At 32.0% G+C, this 18615-nt stretch overlaps 1 protein-coding gene across 1 annotated transcript; it reads left to right on the forward strand.

The window, feature by feature from the left end:
- Positions 1-216: 216 nt before the first annotated feature.
- On the forward strand, positions 217-18461 carry LOC123707027 (carboxypeptidase E-like). Its single transcript, XM_045656777.1, has 8 exons — positions 217-609; positions 1442-1638; positions 2965-3120; positions 4699-4865; positions 5429-5583; positions 7103-7363; positions 11667-11809; positions 17168-18461. Exons 1-8 carry the CDS (start codon positions 378-380, stop codon positions 17306-17308), a joined length of 1452 nt encoding a protein of 483 aa, XP_045512733.1. The 5' UTR covers positions 217-377; the 3' UTR covers positions 17309-18461.
- The last annotated feature ends 154 nt before the right edge of the window (positions 18462-18615 follow it).

An 18615-nucleotide genomic window follows, 5' to 3' on the forward strand; every position in this document is an offset into this window, starting at 1 on the left:
ATCTTGTTAACTCTCTGTATTTCAATTTGTTGTAATTTAATTATTACCACATATTTTTATAGTATAAGTGTTGTAATTTAACAGAAAAAAAAACTTAATCCTTAAATAAAAAATCAGTGTAAAAACCCGACTCTTAACTAGCTACACCGTTCTCAGTTTAGCCAATATTGCGCAACGTGATTGTGATATTATTATGTTGGTAGCTATGAATGGCAGGGCGGCGCGGCGGGAAAACCGATCGATACTTCAACTTGTTGAGAGCCGTGAGCGTTTAGCTCTTGTGCTGCAATAGTAACAAAGTTCGTGCACTGATTGAAATTATGTGTGTTTTAAGGTCATAATATCTGATTATCCTCCAGTTAAATAATTAAACAAAAATGGCGTATTTTTACATTGTATTTTTGGCATTATTAGTTGCCTGCAGTGGGTTAGTTTCTTCAACATTCGTGTGGAAACATCACAATAATGAGGAGTTACCCTTAGTTTTGGAAGAAATTCACGAAAAGTGCCCAAATATTACAAGAGTGTATGCATTAACCGAACCATCTGTTAGAAATGTTCCCCTTTATGTTATTGAGTTTTCTGATAGCCCTGGTTTCCATCAACCATGTAAGTATCTTTTTAATGTTTTAAAACATTTATCTGTTTTTAATTATTTCCTTATATTCGTCACTTATATGTTATAGTAGTGACAAAATACTATAATCATATATTAAAATAAAAATCACATAGTGTAAATAATTTGCGCATAAATCAACGATTTTTATTACATCGTATCAATTTTATTTTATGATAATTCCTTGGTTGTAGGAATTGTTATTATAATTAAATTATAATAGGAAAATTAAAATAAACAGTTTGTTTAAATTCTTCTTATATCTTAATAAACAAAATCCTAAATTTAGAACAGCAATTGACGACGCCTTTTTCTAGTATGATAAAACCTTGTAACACGTTTATTTCCCTAATATTTATCTAGAATTAAAGTAAAAAATATTATATTAAATATTTTACACATCTTTCTTGGTTCAATCGGATTCCCCGGTTCCGCAATCTATTATTGAGTTTCACGAAACGAGCTCTTAAGGATATTTTGAATTTTTGTGAATATAAGAAAATACCATAATTAAAACATTTTCATGATTATCTTTCATTTTTACCAGTGCTGATAAAGTAATTAGTTTACTGTAAGTAAGCGCTAAGCCTATATTATCACGCAGATACAAAAATTTTTTTTGCAATTGTTAATTGCTTGGCCGGAATTTGTAAAAATCTTTCCCAAAAATGTACAAATTAACTAAAATTGGAGGTATTTAACGCTTTTGGTATAGACGTCCAAGTAAATATAGTACCTAGATACAGTTACAACAATGATCCTTACTCGGTCACATTTAAAAAAAAATCTTAAATAGCATTTTTTTAATATATGAGAATCCCACAGATAAGCCAGAAGTAAAGTATGTTGGTAACATTCATGGCAATGAAGTACTTGGCCGGGAGCTTTTGCTGGGTCTCGCAGATTACCTTTGCGAACGATACCTAAACCACGATCGCAAAATTAAAACCCTCATCCATACCACCCGGATTCATTTGCTGCCAGCAATGAACCCAGATGGATGGCAGCTATCTACTGAAACGGTAAGAATACTTTAGTCAACGTTTGTTCATTAATCACACCAATTTTCAAGGAAATGCCGAGTGTATCGATACATTTTCCACTGTTCTATTAAAGATAAGCAAATGTAGTTTTACAAGACTTCACATAATCTGTAGAGGTTATGAAATCTGTGATAAGAATTTTTTGTGGTGGTAGCAGGTCGAGTGGTACAAAAGAAAAACGATATACTAATTAAAAACTAACTATCTTAACTAACTAACTTATTAAAAACTTATAATTATATACATAATTCTAATTTTTTTTCCGACGTTTCGCGTGCTTTTTAGCGTGCGTTGTCACGGTTTTTAATAGTAATACATAGCTTTAATCCGTTCAAAAAGTGTTTTTCTTAATGTGTAAAAGCTATTTTAACAAAAGCCAAAGCTATATACATAAATATGCTACGTTTGTTCCTACCAAAGTTCCTGGTTGTTGTTTTCTAGCAAAACATTTCTAGCTTCCGTCGAATCTTGATCGAGATAGTCTTGATATGTGGATTTAAAAAGTAGTCTGTCCTCAGTGTAGAGCAACATATGTAACAAAATGTCATCAGAGCCTTCACAACACATCCGGTTCATTGTCGCAATTGTTGTTATTTAATTTAACGTTAATTCGAATGTAAATTATGTCTATGTAAAAAGCTTAATTAAATTTAATTATTGACTTAATGTCCTAGATGGGGCTGAGGGCGTCCACAGTGAGTCTCCATCGCGTTCGGTCTTGAGCCTCGTATTTCGATTCGCTAATTTAAATATGATAAATAATTTATCCTGCCATTTCTCTTAGATTATTAGAAAAAGGCCTCAACGAGTAGATTACCTTCTAGAGAATTAATAAAAATAACTAATATAATTTACCATTCCGATATATTTGTTTAAATATTTCGCAAGGGATCCTTTTCCAAAATACTCAGAATCAGGCAATATAAATGTATGTTTATTTATATTCACTTGCGCGAACTTTAAAAATGACGAACTATTGACAGTGGAAATTCCAATTTAAAAGTCTCAGTTGGATTGTTAAACAATTACCAGTCAAGTCAAGAAGCCTTCTATATATAATATTAATAATCCAGCCCTAGAAATGTATACGATTAATATCAAAAGTGTTAGACATATGTTGCCGATTTTTGATATTTACCGTAGAAGTACGTGTTTGCGGCAGAAACATTTATTGGGAAATAGCCGTGATTCGAATGTTCGGTCTAAGGTTCGTCAAGTCACCCTCAAGCCACCAAGCCAACAGTGCTGTATATATTGAATATCATTTGTATTAAAAAAAAATTGTTCATTTTTGTTTATTTTTAGGGGGCAAAAGATTATCTCATTGGCCGTAACAACAATCACTCTGTGGATTTAAACAGAAATTTTCCTGATCTTGACGCAATTACATTCGAGTTGGAACGCCAAGGAATTAATCACAACAATCATTTATTAAGAGATGTCACTCGCCTGACCGCACCGGTAAGTTGAATATGATTGTTATAATATTTACAGGCCAAGAAACGAGGACAAAAATAATAATATCGGCGTGGCTTCAAACCGTTTTTTATAATCCTTTATTTGCTTTGAAACTGGTACATGGATGAATTTAAAGGAGACGCGAACATTCAACCATATCAACTAGCTAATGTCAAATTAATTATATTTAGTTCCAACACGCCAATATAGAGTATTTACAATATTCTTAAGCGATATAGCAATAAAAAAACAGTTAAAAATAAATAAATTAGACACTAAAATAAATTTCAAAAGTTTGGTCCTTGATGCGGTGTAATGTACCTTTAATGCTGGCATTTCCTTGCTGTATTGCGATATTTATTCGTTGAGCGAGGACCGCAGCAGTTCTGGGGTCACCTGTACTTTATACCAGGCACCAACTTAAATTAGCACCTGCACACTTGAAACCCTCGGCCAAAAGTATAGACTCCAAAGGGAACAAAATCAAACTTGGAGGAAAGATTGAACCATTAACTATCCTATCATAATCTATGTTAGTATGTCAAAACTTATAATCTAATAAGAAATTCCTCATATTATAGAAGCACCGTGACTTTAAAAAATATTATTATTGTTTATGACGACTCCAATATAGATCCCAGGCAAAATTAAAAAAAGGGAAATTCTGAATCATTTCATTCATGAGACGTTTGTTCAAAATATACTGAAACTTACCTCACGAGTCTTGTTTGAATAAAGTATATTTTGTCTTCTTTATTTGTTTGCAAAGTATTACAAGAGTGTTAAATTAAGGAAAAAACATTTGATAGCTATTTTATGCGTATAAAGTAAAACTCTATATAAAATTAATTAATTATGAATAAGTGCACCCTACAATTAATTAATAGCTTATATTATTTAAAAGCTACAATATTAATGTGCATTTCAAAGTTATCGTATAAACTAAAGAAAATATTTTATTATGACCACATAAGAATTCCGTTATAATACCTAGTATATAAAACAACGCATGCAGTACTTTCATCCTATATCATAATACTGCTATATACTCATAGTGAATACCTGCTGTCCTCGCGCTTAATAGAATGTCATATAACTATGAATATTTATCTAATTACAATAATACTATTAACGGTGGTTAATAAAACAAACATCATAACAGATACACACAAATAAAAAAATAATCAATACATTATGTTAATAAATAAAGCGTACTTTATCGGATGTAACGGGGACAAACACGGACAAAATAGAGATAACCAGATAAATAGAGATTCTTAAACTTAAGGGCTTTAACCACCAACCAGCGGCCCTGCAATCTTTTAAGGCCTCAGATTGCGATATCTGTTCCGTGATCATTTGGTTTTTGTCTCATCAGCAAGTATGTGATCTGCCTTCTGTGTCTGACATATGCCGGTTTCCTTACGATGTTTTCCTACACGACCTAGCGAGTCTTAAATCTCAAATGTCACATGACAGAAAGTCCTTTAGTACACATAAGGAATTTCCGAATCCCGAAATTTTGTAAAACATTAACAAAAACAGATACCGAATGAACACGAAATAAATATTTTTTCTTAGGTGGAACCCGAGACTCGGGCTGTAATAAGATGGATGATGGCAATACCATTCGTGCTTAGCGCTGCGCTTCATGGTGGAGATTTGGTTGCCAATTATCCGTATGATGAAAGCAGGAGTGGGGCTCCTGTTTCAGAGTACTCAGCCAGTCCTGATGATGATACTTTCAGGTAATTCTTAAGAGAAACGACTCGCTTTAAATATTCAATGTTTCTCGTATTTTATTGTATGATGTAGCAGTGATGCAAATTCCTACATAATGTGTCCATAAAACCAACTTCAAATATCAATAAAAACTAAAAAATTAAAACACTTAAAGTTTTTGTTGTACATTCGGTTTGAGAGGTAAAATATGTAACAAATATACATTGAAGTAGTATGAAATTTCGATCGTGGAGTATCATCACCTTTTGAGTTTCAACAATATTTTTTATATAATGTACACCTCAAAAACCCCCAAGAGATCTTGATTCCCCCTAAATTCGGGGGGTAAACCCACAAAGATATTCTGACAATTGTTTTGTTTAATTAGTTAATATTTTACTAACAAAAGTAAAAGATGTTGAAATAGTTTTCTATAAAAAAATTACTTTTGCATCATTCAATATTTGTGATTTAAACTAATCGTATCATTATAACAGTAATTACCACTCAAGCGTTTCGATTCAGGGAAATTTTAGCTACATTTTTAAGCCGTAACAATATGTTCTTTATTAGTATGCGATTATTTTAGGGACTTAGCGATGACATACGCCGAGTCCCACGCAGATATGGCAGACCCACAAAGGCAGGGATGCCGTGTCTCCAACAGTGACGATTCAACCTCATACAACTTCGGAAAACAGGGTGGAGTTACTAACGGGGCGGCTTGGTACAGCTTGAAAGGGGGTGAGTGTTATTTCATTATGCAAGTACTTCTACGTATATTTTATTCTGTTCCGATCGCTTCTGTTAAGACAGAGTTATCATTTCCTGTTCTGTTCAAAATTATAAATAAACTAAATAGTTTATTTTTGAAGAAAACACTTTAAAAAATAAAATCTCGTTTCGGTCTATAAGTAGACTTGAAACAATTGTTAACGAAAAAAAAATGTTTCTCGTAGAAGTTATGTTTATAAACTTTCGATAAACACAGTCTACAAACAGGTCGTTTTACATATGTGATTCAGAAATTCCTTCAAAAAATATCGACTAAACTTGTAAATAATATTTCTTACTGGAAATCTTCATAAATAATGGATTGCATGAAGATCCTATGACACCTCAATCATTAATCTCTCCACGGACACGTTACGACAAAATAACTAAAACTGCTTTCGGTACATATACTTTGTAGGGATTTCTTCAATTTCAGAGCTGTCCAATTATCTAACTTTGGGGTTTTACTAATAAATAATTTGAATAAAGGTTTTAATGTAAAGGAAATAATTAAATTTTACATGTAAAGGTGGTCGCAAAAACTTGCCAAAAAACACGCATAATTAAAACATGTGTTGAATGTAAGAATTCGTCTGAGCTGTTAGTGACAATACCGTACGGGCGTAAACGAATAATTGAAACTCGTCGTTTTTCTCCGTAGAAAAATGGACGACTCGTACAAGCGATGATAGAATCCTGAAACACATTTAATTAGGGTAAAATCGAGCCCGTAGAATAGCCAAAAATGCAGTTACCATAGTTCACGGACAACCATGCCGGCATTAACACTCCTCACTTACCTTCTTTTTATATACTTGAGGATCGTATCTCTTCAAGAAGACCTTCCTAGTCCCTGTACTAATTCTTACAGCATCACTGTAATGTCAACAATGTATCTAACTGTGGATAGTGAAGACAAGAGCTGAAACTAAATTAACCGTTTAAGATCGTCCTTTGTTTCTTGTTGATTGTTGTTTCCTTTAACAGGAAGTTATAATCATCGTTCACTGACATTTACGATTATGTCGTTAGCCATGAGTTTAAGCATGCTAATTCAATGTTAAACTTTTCTTTCAAATGTAAATAGGCTATGCAAACATTTGGTTAAACCGGTTACGAGAATTTGCCTACGACCTTGCTATAGGCTATTATTTCGATTCATATCTCAGATTAGTACAAAAGATTTACATTGATGAAATCCGGTAAATTTTAAAAAGAAAAAGGTTTCATGCAAAGATATTCTTGATTTAATTAAAAAATAATCTAAATCGTATCAGCAAAATGTCTCGTAATGTTCTACAAATAGTTACTTTCACAGATTAGTATCGAAATCGGTAATAATTGACAGTTTGTTTATAATTTAGATAAATTTTAATATTTGAATTTGGAAGGATGATTATAATGACCCATTTGAAAATGGAAACTTGAAAAATTGAATAAATACTGTATAACCTTTGTATAATTTTGAATTTCGTTAAATTTGTTCCAGGTATGCAAGATTTCAGTTACTTAGCAACCAATGCATTCGAAGTGACCCTAGAACTCGGTTGTAAGAAATATCCACCAACGGAAGAGTTAGAAGAAGAATGGCACAAAAATCGCGAAGCATTGCTTGCGTTTATATGGAAAGCGCATATTGGGATAAAAGGGATAGTTGGGGATGACTCTGGATTTATTAAAAACGCGATCGTATCTGTGGTGAATATTACGGGACCGGTGCCGAGACCAATTCGACATGACATAACTACAGGTAAGAAAATTCGAAATTCAAAAATATGCACAGGAACTTCGTTTGATATTTGAATTTATATTTTTATTGATATTCGAAATCCGCTTTTATGATTTCAAATTTGTATTGGGAACGACCATATTTCATTTTATTTATAACTAATACAGTTTAACTTACACCTGAAATGCTACGATAAGCTCCACGTCCATATTTAGTATTATTCTAGGCTAAAGAGTAGTGTTGGCCTAGTGGTTTCAACGTGCGGCTCTTATCCTTGAGGTCGTAGGTTAAAAACATTCGTCCGTAGCAGGAAAACAAAGTGAGATAGCCGGCATGTCTTAGACCTACAAATTAACTGTGTGTGCCAAGCACAGAACAACTAGTTCAAAAAACAAATGATCACGTCACAGAAATCTGTGGCCCAGCCCTAAATGTAACGCCTCTGCTTTAATCGGACGTTCGTATTTAAAATAAATACAAAAAAATAAAAATTAAGGAAAATGATATCTACATTCATATTTATCCTCATAGATAATGCATATGCAAACAATATCACTCATCCTGTTACTGCATTGTTTCTGATAAAACATGAGCTTCGATATTAGCTATTGTCATGTATAACACTTTAATATGATACGTTCAGTGATTTCACCGGCCGGTTGCCGCTTTAGGTTTATGTATGTGTACTGTTAGCAAAACCATAAAGCGGCTCTTGCGCATCGATTAATATCAATATGTTTTTCGACGTATGGTTGTTCAAAGCCTAGCCTGGAGATTCCCGTTCGTTTTTTTAATACAATATCTGCATATGAACTCCTCATGCCTTATTTCTCGTGACAAATTTCTTAAATTTTTGAAGTTATATATACACGTTAGGGAAATATGATGAGAGTAAATTTTTACGAAGCGCGCACTCCGTCACAAAAATCCAACACCACACACAGTCACAAAAACCCGACACCCTGAAGTTGAAGTATATTTTCTTTGTGATATTTAAATAAACTTTATTTAACTAGATAATGCGTTATAATAAAACTTTCAATGTATTAAATACCTTTTTCTATTATTAGTGTCATTTTTGAAAATATTTTTATCCTGTTACGCCAAAGAAGTATAACTTCTAACGCGTGTACATAAGAACACACACATTTTTTTTCTTTTAAAACGTATTTTTTGCCGTACTCTTGTTTTGTTTAGTAGAATCGACCTATCATAAACTAAGTCCTAAAAAAATCTTATTAAAACAGTTGGCTTGAGAATGAGCTTCTTTAGGTAATTTAAAAATAAAGTATGAATTTGATTTATATTTGGACATTAACATTATATTTTAACCTTGGCATTTCATTTAAAGTTGTATAGGAATAGTAATAATATTTATTTGTACTCATAAAAAATATACAAGAAATTACGGAAATAGATTGAATTACTGAGCAAAATTTATTTTATCACAAATTTAAGCCAAGCAGTAATCCATTTATGTAACTAACAGTAAAATTAAAAATCTATAATTTTAAACAGTAAAAAGGCCGTGAATTGCCTACCGTTGTAAAATAAAAATATTTGTGTCTCTGTGCGTGTGTATGAGAGAGTTACACAGACTATTTATTAATATTTTATTTTAATTAATTTGCCACATACTTTCTTAGTTACAAATTTCGAAGATTATTCAATGATTCTTATAAGGTAACATTTGTTGACATAGGACAATGTAGGTCACATACTTAAACTTCATCGATTTTGTCACGTATCACTTGAGGCAAGTTTACACCAACGCAGATTTGTTACTAATTTGTGAACACCAGTAATATAAACATTATTTTGTTTATAGAACTATTAATAATGATATTATTTACATATAAAGTCGAACATTTTTGTATCGGCTATCATGTGTCGATGCGTACCTTTAACAGGATAATTTAATACTTGGACACACACTACCCAGAAAAAACTTGGACACTGCCTTTTCTGCCGGAAAAAAATAAAACGAAGCGAATACAAGACAATGTGTTATAACGACATAGAAGGGACAACTCTTATTAATAGTCGTAAAGCCGATAGTCATAATAGCCGATGACATTGTTATTAAGTACCTAATATAGTATTGTCTTTTATTAACATAGCTGTTACACATTTAAAGAAAACACTTTTTTACCGGATTGAAGCTATGTATTACTATAAACTTATAAGTGCATAATTTTAATTTTTTTTTCAAAACGTCGGGGAAAAATAATTATAAGTTTATTTATATAATACATAGCTTCAATCAGGTAAAAAAATGTTTTCTTTAAAAGTACCTAATACTTATATCCGCCGGCCTTTAATTTTGGTAAATAAGACCGGTATGTCGTTCTAAACGATGTCGTCGTAAACGGTTTTGACTTTGACGGTGTCAAGTTCTTCGCTTAAACTCAGCACGCCAAAGCAACCGTTGAATATGGAGAAGCATGAATCCCTAACGTTGCTCTTGTATTGATACCAGCACCGTAGTTTTATTAAGCAGAGATTAGGTAAATAATAAAATAAAAAAAGGAAACGAGAATGTATCATATTATTTCTATTTAGAGACGCCTCGTATAAGGAAAAGTTTGTACTAAAAATTTGTCAAACTTGTTTGAAAACAATAATAGTATTCTTACCTCGTTTTGTGAGGACATTTGATGCATTAAGATGCGTACTGCTATGTCACCAAAGAGGGCATTGCAGTACCATTTTGTGCCAATGTTAGATTTATAAATACACTATCCAAGCAAAACGTAATCGTTAATTGAAAGGTGGATCTGTCGATTATTTCTAACGCCTTCATCGAGTCCAGTTTATCTTTCCGATGCAATAATACTTTCGTATTATATGTTATATTTTATAATAGGTATATACTAGCGGACTCGACATCCTGCATGATATTTCAAGCGGTTAGGATATTAAATTAAATATGAAAGTACCGCCAGCAGCGCCATCTGTCGGGGTGAATTGTGAATTTAAACCATCCAAACGCAATACAACAAAATTCATTTAAATCTGTCCAGCCGTTTAGGAGGAGTTTTTTTTTGTTCTAATAGTGCTGTTGCATCTGAATATTTAATTATTAAGGTTTTTATCATCACAATAGTATAGTTAACGTTTTACATAACGTCAAAAAATATATTTGTTTCGCTATATATACAATAGAATTCAGATTGAGGCCTCCCTAGTAAGTCAGAGACGTGTGACAGGGAAGCTTGGCTCTTCTTTAAATTTAAAGAATTTCATCAAGGGTAACCGAAACAATTGGTTTTAAAAACGAGGGTACTGTAAAAATAATAAATATATGAATATATTATGATGACTATGTAATTGTGTGTGTTTGTGGAAGACGAAACAAATGTGTGGGCGTGTTGCATGAAAAGATGGATTAAGGAAAAAAATATATTAGAGGGTTTAACAATGCTTCTGTTTTATTATAGTTGAGAGTACGTCGGTTAAAACCTAAATGAAATTTGTATAGAGCGAGTCCGATCGTTTAATTTAACAGCGTTATCTTTTGTCAAAGGCAGGGTTTAAGAGTCATTGTATTTTTTATAAAGGAAAAATTATGTATTATTTTACAATTTATAAAAATATTGTCCTTGTTATAACAGGAGTAGTTTCAAATTTATTCTTATTAAATATTACAATAATTTTACTCGACACGTGAAATATGCAATGGTTTGGGCAGTAGTTTATCTAATCAGTCCCTTTATTGGAGCTTATCAATTAGCAATCAATCTAGATATTATTTAAATGCTGCGATAATATTAATCAGGACAAAAACTAAGTACTTGGTGTGAGAATGTAAACCGAAAGACAATACGATTGTTACTCTATCATTTAACAGCATCTCTAGTTCGATATTTAAAATAATGACGTTTATTGCCAGTTCTTTTTGCCCAGTGTACGCTCTTGATTTGAGAACTGGGAGTAACTCTAGAAGCATTTTGTTTCTGACCTTAATAAGTATGCGTGGGCGCGATATTACATCATGTTAACCAATTCGTCCATTTAACAAATCTGAATTGAACGCAACGTTTCATCTTGGGTGTTTTGTTTTATATTACTTTATCTAATTTATATATATTAAACATACTTAGTACATAATCTCTATATAAACTAAAAATATCATTCGTTCCTTTGAGGAAAGTCAGTTAAAAAAATATATGCTACTCAATTTACATTTACAGCTAGTTCTCAAATCAATAGCGTAGAACAGATAGGGAAGAACTGGTAACGTCTCTGTTATTACCTTAAATCGACAATATTTTCAAATCATATCAAAGTAAATAGTCGCATGAAATATCCATATAATTTTAAGGTGACTACGGGGACTACTACCGCCTCCTGACCCCGGGCCATTACGAGGTGACCGCAATCCATCCCGGATACTTCCCTGTGTCACGAGTGGTTACAGTACCGCATCATCAGACCGCTGCCAGGATCCTAAACTTCAAGTTAGAGGTAAGATTTAAATTGGTTTTACATACATTTTATTATACCATAGTCTTCAATTTGAATCCCAAACATAAATGCTTTTTGAGAAAGTTCCAGAGAAACATACATCTACTTAATTTTTTTATTTCGTGCAATGAATTCTCTCGCGATGCGTAATAAATTAATTTTACTTGCTATTTTTTATGCATTACTTTGACTTTGAAATCATTGACCTTAGTCATTTCCACTGCATGAACTTCCTTTGATGAGTTGATAAAGCTACGTATTAGGTAGATCATTCTGCAATATTATATAAGTCTATTATTTTCTTAATAAAAATGACTGTCCATTGTCTTGTTAACTATTACTAGCAACAGTAAAATAAATGTTTAATATGGCATTATGACTAATATGGGACTAATAAAAATATTAATCCAACACACAAATATACAGTATTTACAATACTCTTAACATAGCAATAATAATTAAAAATTGATAAAATGAAAATCAAAACGAAATTAAAAAGTTTGGTGCCTGTGGTAGTCTACTTTTAATGCTTTTCCTTGCTGTATTGCGATACTTATTCCTTGAGCACCAGCTTTGGGTTCTCCGGTCCTATCTGCCAGGGACCAACTCAGACAAGAACCGTACTACCCAAGAGTCTTTACTACTAAGGCAACAAAATCAAAGTTGGAAATAAAATAAAACTAAATAATTCAAATAAAACTTCAAAGATATCGCATGAATTCTTTTAAAAAACAAATTACATATTTCCTCGTATCCTGAATACACATGAATCAGCATCTTTCTAAATAACAATATCGTTTTGAATATTCCGAAAAACTCCAAACGTCGAAAATTAAATAATTCAATTACTCCTGGGCCTCACTCTAACAGCAGTTCCGACACTCATAAAGACTTTTTGTTCCGCGCGATCCTAATCCCTAATATCAGTGTTACGAATATTCAAAAATCCACATGAAATTGTATACAAAAACGTCGGGAATGGTATTGCGATCTCTATTGGAAGTTACAGGGCTCTGAAAATTGGCAAGGAGACGAAATGGTCTTTACCATTTTACTTACCATTAATCTACCAGATATAGAGGTTTATTGTTGGAGTCCTCTCCCATCATGATTGTAGATATTTTTTAAAATAAGCTGTGCATTTAACTCTTACGTGAAGGAAAACATCGCGAGGAAACATTTTGCCTTCGATACATAACGTTATGGCGCATATCAGGTTCAAAACATATTAGGGAAAAAAAACCAATGATCTCATCAAATGTGAAGCCCAGACCTTGGAGGTTGTAGCAGCACTGCTTTTTTTACTTATATAGCATTACTAGCTGACCCGGCAAACGTCGTTTTGCCATGTATATTATAAAGGGGTGACAATTAAGCGTTGTATATATTTTTGTATGTTGTATCATAAAAAATTGTCTAAAAATTAAATTTTATCACTTAGGGGTTTGAAAGATAGATAGTAGCTGATTCTCAGAATTCTGCATATGCATAAAAAAATTCATAAGCATCGGTCGAGCGGTTTCGGAGGAGTATGGGAACGAACATTGTGACACGTGAATTTTATCTATATATATATATATATATATATATATATATATATATATAGAGATTATGGTATGGTTTTTTAAACAAAGGTTTAAAAAACCTAAACATACAAAAATATTAATGTTTCCTCTGTTAGATATATTTTCCTATGAAATTGTATGCTCTCTATATTTAAATAAGGATTTAAGGATGCTTTCTCTTAAGATTAAAGCTTATTCTAAACGGATTCTTATATACATAATAAATGAATTATTTGAAATGGGTAATATATCAGTATACAAACTTATTTAACTTAATTTTTTTTAAACGCCGTTTCTCTGAAGGTAGACCTATACCACCGATCTCCACTTTCTACGATCCTGACAAACCTTTCTCTTTTAATCCACATTCATCCTCGTCGTATTATGGGTACTTTTAACTTGTTTCTTCTCTAAACACTTAAAAGATCGCAAAAACCAAGATTTCCACCAATGGTGCATATTTTGCTGTGGTTAATAAAATATTTTTTTTTATTCTTAGTTAAATTTCTTATACCTCTGTTGTCGTTGCTATTTCTCTTACCTCCAATGAAAAGGTTCGAACAGTTGATACGTAGCTTGTCCTTTGTATGGAACTAGCTTGCATTGAACAATGTATATATATCTTATAATTTATCATAGATAAGACATAATATTTTTTTTAATTCGTTACATACCTCAATATATTTAGCATATTAACACGTTCATAAATTGCGCTCCAATACGTAATCAATTTCCGTGTTGTAGTTCGGTAGTTCCCGTTCAACTTTCATAGTGGCCTTGATCTATAAAGGGCATTCTAAATTACGTGATTGTTGTAACGAATAAATAAAAATAATCGTTTATAACATGTCTTAAGGTTTTTCTATAGACCAGTATAAATTTATGGAAATTTGAATTTCGAATGTAAGCTTTAATAAAAATAAAGCCCGTTTATACAACATACAGTTTAAATTTGTTATACACATTTTTTGTTCCTTGCTATCCTATCTTCCTTTATTACCATTAATCAGAACCCCATCACGGGTAAAAGGCTTCTCCATTTTCTCTTATCGTTTTCCCCATAGTATTTACCATATAGTCTTAAAGTCTATCTTTTATCTGTGCATCTTGCTATATAAAATATGAGCTTTACAATGCATTATGTACACACGTTAACTTAAAAGTTGTGTACGAGTTCCTACATACGGAAAATAATCAGTTTGATGAATAACTAACGTCTACTTAGCCAGTCTAAAAATAATATCATAAAGTATGTATGATAACTTTAAAGGATCCACATAATTTTAAATTAGATCATAAATAAAATATTGTGTTTATTTGTTGAGGAAACTTACTCAATCGTACGAATAGTGTCTAAACGAATACGTACTATAAACAAGCCCAAGATAAGCTAAGCTTAGCGTTGCGACTCCCGCAGAAAACGCATTGGAATTTGACATAAGTCTCCTAATTTGCGCCAATTTTCGGAATTTTACCTTTATTTTGTAATATTCTTAAATAAAGCTTAAAGCTCAAAGCATACATAAAGTCAATAGATTATATTCGCTGGGATGAAAGTACTTCGGAACTTGACGTCACTACTATCAATAAACCATCTGTGGATATTGATTTTCAGCCCGCCTACGTAACACCCACGTTTTGCGTACACATTGACGTCACAGTCTCAATCTTGCTTTCCTTTTACTGTAATTACGTACCCACACTTGATAGCTAAGACGTAACAAGATCTTGACAATAACTTCTAAGTATTTTACTCCTATAACTAGTAGAACTAATATGTTGTAATAAGAATAATAATTTATATATTCAAGCAAATCATATCATAACTCCACCTGGTTATTATTGTTTTAGTTACAATATTGTCCTTAATATTTTATTAGTAGGTTAGCTTGAAGGTATATTCAATCATAAAATAATACAATAATTATAAAATTACAAACACATCACCGCAACGAACACACACACACAGTTTTTTCTATACCATGTTGTAGGCAAGTTTGTTAGAAAAATGCTGTTTGTCAGTTAAATCTTTGAACCCCAAATAATTTATCTAATTGATAAGCGCCAAATAAGTCGATAAGCGATATATCTATTAATGTTTGGTCCACTCGCCACTTTCCAAGTTCAAAATATTATTTATTTGGGATATATAGTATACTACGGACGTCCTGGCTTTGCAAGGGCAGCTGTGAACCGTAAATATTGAAATATTATACATTGAGAACAGCAATATAGTCGGTGCAGTAATTTTTGAGATTATTACGAACAGCTAGATGCGGCGAAGATTTTGTTGCTGTATACGTAATAAAACAGTTAGATACATGCCGTCACTGGTTTTTTTGTAGGCTTTAACAAGCTTTACTAATTTTCTCTAGCAATCAATTATATAGTGTCTGTGAAGTTACTAGCAGTACATTTTTCGAATATTAGTGAATTTTATTTTTCATCATACTGGTAGGCTATGCTGAGAGAAAGCGAAGAGTTCTGGCCTGGGCTCTAACTGTCTTACCTGGATATGTTATAGATCTAACAGAAACCGCGGAGTTCTTTTACCTAAACACAAAAGTATTGTTTTAATTTTTAAAAGCAAGAAAAATGTTCATTATTTTTTCTCACTCTTCTTTTTTTTCTTATAATTAAACCTTTTTATTTTTGCTTTAATTATAGGGATCTATCATAATTGAATGTGTTGTTTTAATGAGACCTTATTAAAATCGATAAGAAATGCTGTGCTGTGATGGGGAAGATGACAGAGCGATTAACTCTTTTGAAAAAAAATCTGGACATAAACGTCTCTTTATAAAAACTATCAAGCACTATAGAACTGTTGTGTGTGCTATGAGAACTCCAATTTTCTTGTGCTACAAAATCCCTCATCCATCCGGCAATATTCGTAAGAAACGTTTTCATTTGATTGCAAATGTGATAACCCCGAAATGTCTTTTGAATTTTTCGGTTTTCGGATCCATAACAAATAACGGTTTTATATTGGTTAAATAATTTTTAAAATCGGTTTTGTGTTGGTGTTGATCCAACTATAACCTCAAACTTAACGTAATTATAATATTATTATCTATAGATTTAATAGTGTTACCTCATTTTTCATAAAAGTTTCAAAAAGCTATAAAAACTACTGAATATTTTATAATTATCTGGCAGCATTTAATTCTTTTGAAAAAGAAAATTCTGGACTTAAACATCCTAGATTAGAACTAAAAATTATAAAAACTGTCAGGAATTATAGAACTAACTCAATGTACTAAACATTTATAAGCTAATTGCATTTAAGCTAATAGTTACGTTTATGAACAATTGTTTGACCGTCAATTACAAAAGAATACTGTTTTTTTATCGTTTCTGTAGTGTTGGCCTACTGGCTTGAGCGTGCGACAATCACCCCTTACGTTTGGCCTGTGTACATTAAAGAATCGTACGGTGAAGGAAAACATCGTTGAGAAACCTTAGGCGTACCTTAGATGCAAAAAAGTTGACGGCATGTGATCACGAAACAGATGCAGAAATCTGAGCCCAGACCTAAATTTTCGTAGCGCCACTAGGTTTTTCGTCTCCTTTTGATTCAATATTGGTAACTATTATTGTTGGTGGCACATATATGGCTACTTTATTTTGCTGTACCTAACGTAATGGTGCTCTAGTCAATGGTCACGGTAATCTAGGAGGAAATGGTTTCAATTTCCGAAAACCACCACTTAAAAAGCATTTTTCATTCCCCATTAAAGGAACTTTAAAGATCAAAGATATTCCATATTTAAATATGAATTTATGTTTTCAGCCAAAGACGAGTTGGTTCGACGACTACACGTACGGATCATTCCCGTACGGACTCCACGATGGTCAGCCAAGGATTTATAAGCGATCCCTTTACGAACAAGTCACCAACATGATGCTAGAGAAAAAGGACACGAAACATTAGATTTATTAAATAATTTATTCATAAATGTGTATAAAAGTGTTTTCTTTCGCTCAAAGTAGTTTAAAACCATATTTTTCAATACCGAAGCACTTACGAAGGCCTTCTATTCCATATGTCAAATCTAATATATTTTATTTAATAAGTTAAAATTGTTCTTATTGTTAATAAGCTCGGTACAAAACGGTTTCCATTCCAGTCATATAATTGTCATTTCGTAACGTAAGAGATCTTAAAATATCTTATTAAAATTGTTGATATATTGAAATCTATAAAAAATCTCGACGGAACATTATATAACCTAGATTCTTTAAATATCTTCAAATCCTTATTTCTAAAAAAAGATCTTCCTAATCACTTTAATATCAACTATTCATTGACAAGAAAGGTTTAGAAAAAAAAACAAATGTATTTGTCAATTATTTTATAGTGGTCGTTCACTTCGTTGCTAGTTTAATCAAAAATAAAAATGAATCAATGAAACAAAATGTACTATTTACTTACAAAAAAATATGGAATAGTTAATACATCAAATACGTTCTTATCCACGCATTACTGGACCCTTGTCACGAACTATACGTCAATTCTAATAATTAGCATAGGTATTAGAAAAATAATAGATTTGTGTTCGTAATACGGCCATGTACCAACTATTTTTATTAGCGACACGAAGACGTTTGACCAACGAATATGCTGCGTATGATGAACTAGATGAATATATCGTAAAGTTCGTGCTAAGGCAAGTATAATCTTTCAAATCCTCTAGGACAATCTGTACAAAATCTAATTCCAAGAAATCTTGTTCAATTTAACGTCGAACTCGAAGTTGTTCGACTGTAATTGGACCTCCTTAGCTTAATTTAACATTTCTCTTCATATCAAACATCTATTATGCCAGAAAATACGGTTTCTTCAGCGTCCCTTTATACGATTTACACTGAATTTTGTCCCTGTATTTTTTAAAACCTACAACATATGTCCGTATTCCATTTGTATATAGTTTGTTAAAATGTTTATATTATTTAATCTGTGAAATTTTATTAGCTATATTTATTATCCCTTCCAATTTTACTTGTACAGTAGTCATTTTGAAATAACTTATATAAATAGTCAAATGTGTAATAAATTTTAATGTGCAACTGTTTGTTTTATTTCGCTTGTTCTAATCGGAATTTTGATTGTGTTTAACATTTACATCTAGACAACAAAGGTACAAACCCAGTCGTCAATGTACTGACAACGTACTTCCGCGCAGCGTATGTCAAGTTGCTACCGTTAACAGTTTGTATGTATTTTAATTGTTATTTGAA

The sequence above is a fragment of the Pieris brassicae genome, chromosome 3 (genome assembly GCF_905147105.1).
Source record: "Pieris brassicae chromosome 3, ilPieBrab1.1, whole genome shotgun sequence".
NCBI lineage: Eukaryota > Metazoa > Arthropoda > Insecta > Lepidoptera > Pieridae > Pieris > Pieris brassicae.

What these genes read in the sequence shown, in the direction of transcription:
- LOC123707027 (XM_045656777.1), top strand. Translation starts at nt 378, where the DNA reads ATGGCGTATTTTTACATTGTATTTTTGGCATTATTAGTTGCCTGCAGT. An exon ending in CCCTGGTTTCCATCAACCAT is followed by an intron (nt 610 to 1,441) that starts GTAAGTATCTTT and finishes AGAATCCCACAG; the next exon opens with ATAAGCCAGAAGTAAAGTAT. An exon ending in TTGGTACAGCTTGAAAGGGG is followed by an intron (nt 5,584 to 7,102) that starts GTGAGTGTTATT and finishes AATTTGTTCCAG; the next exon opens with GTATGCAAGATTTCAGTTAC.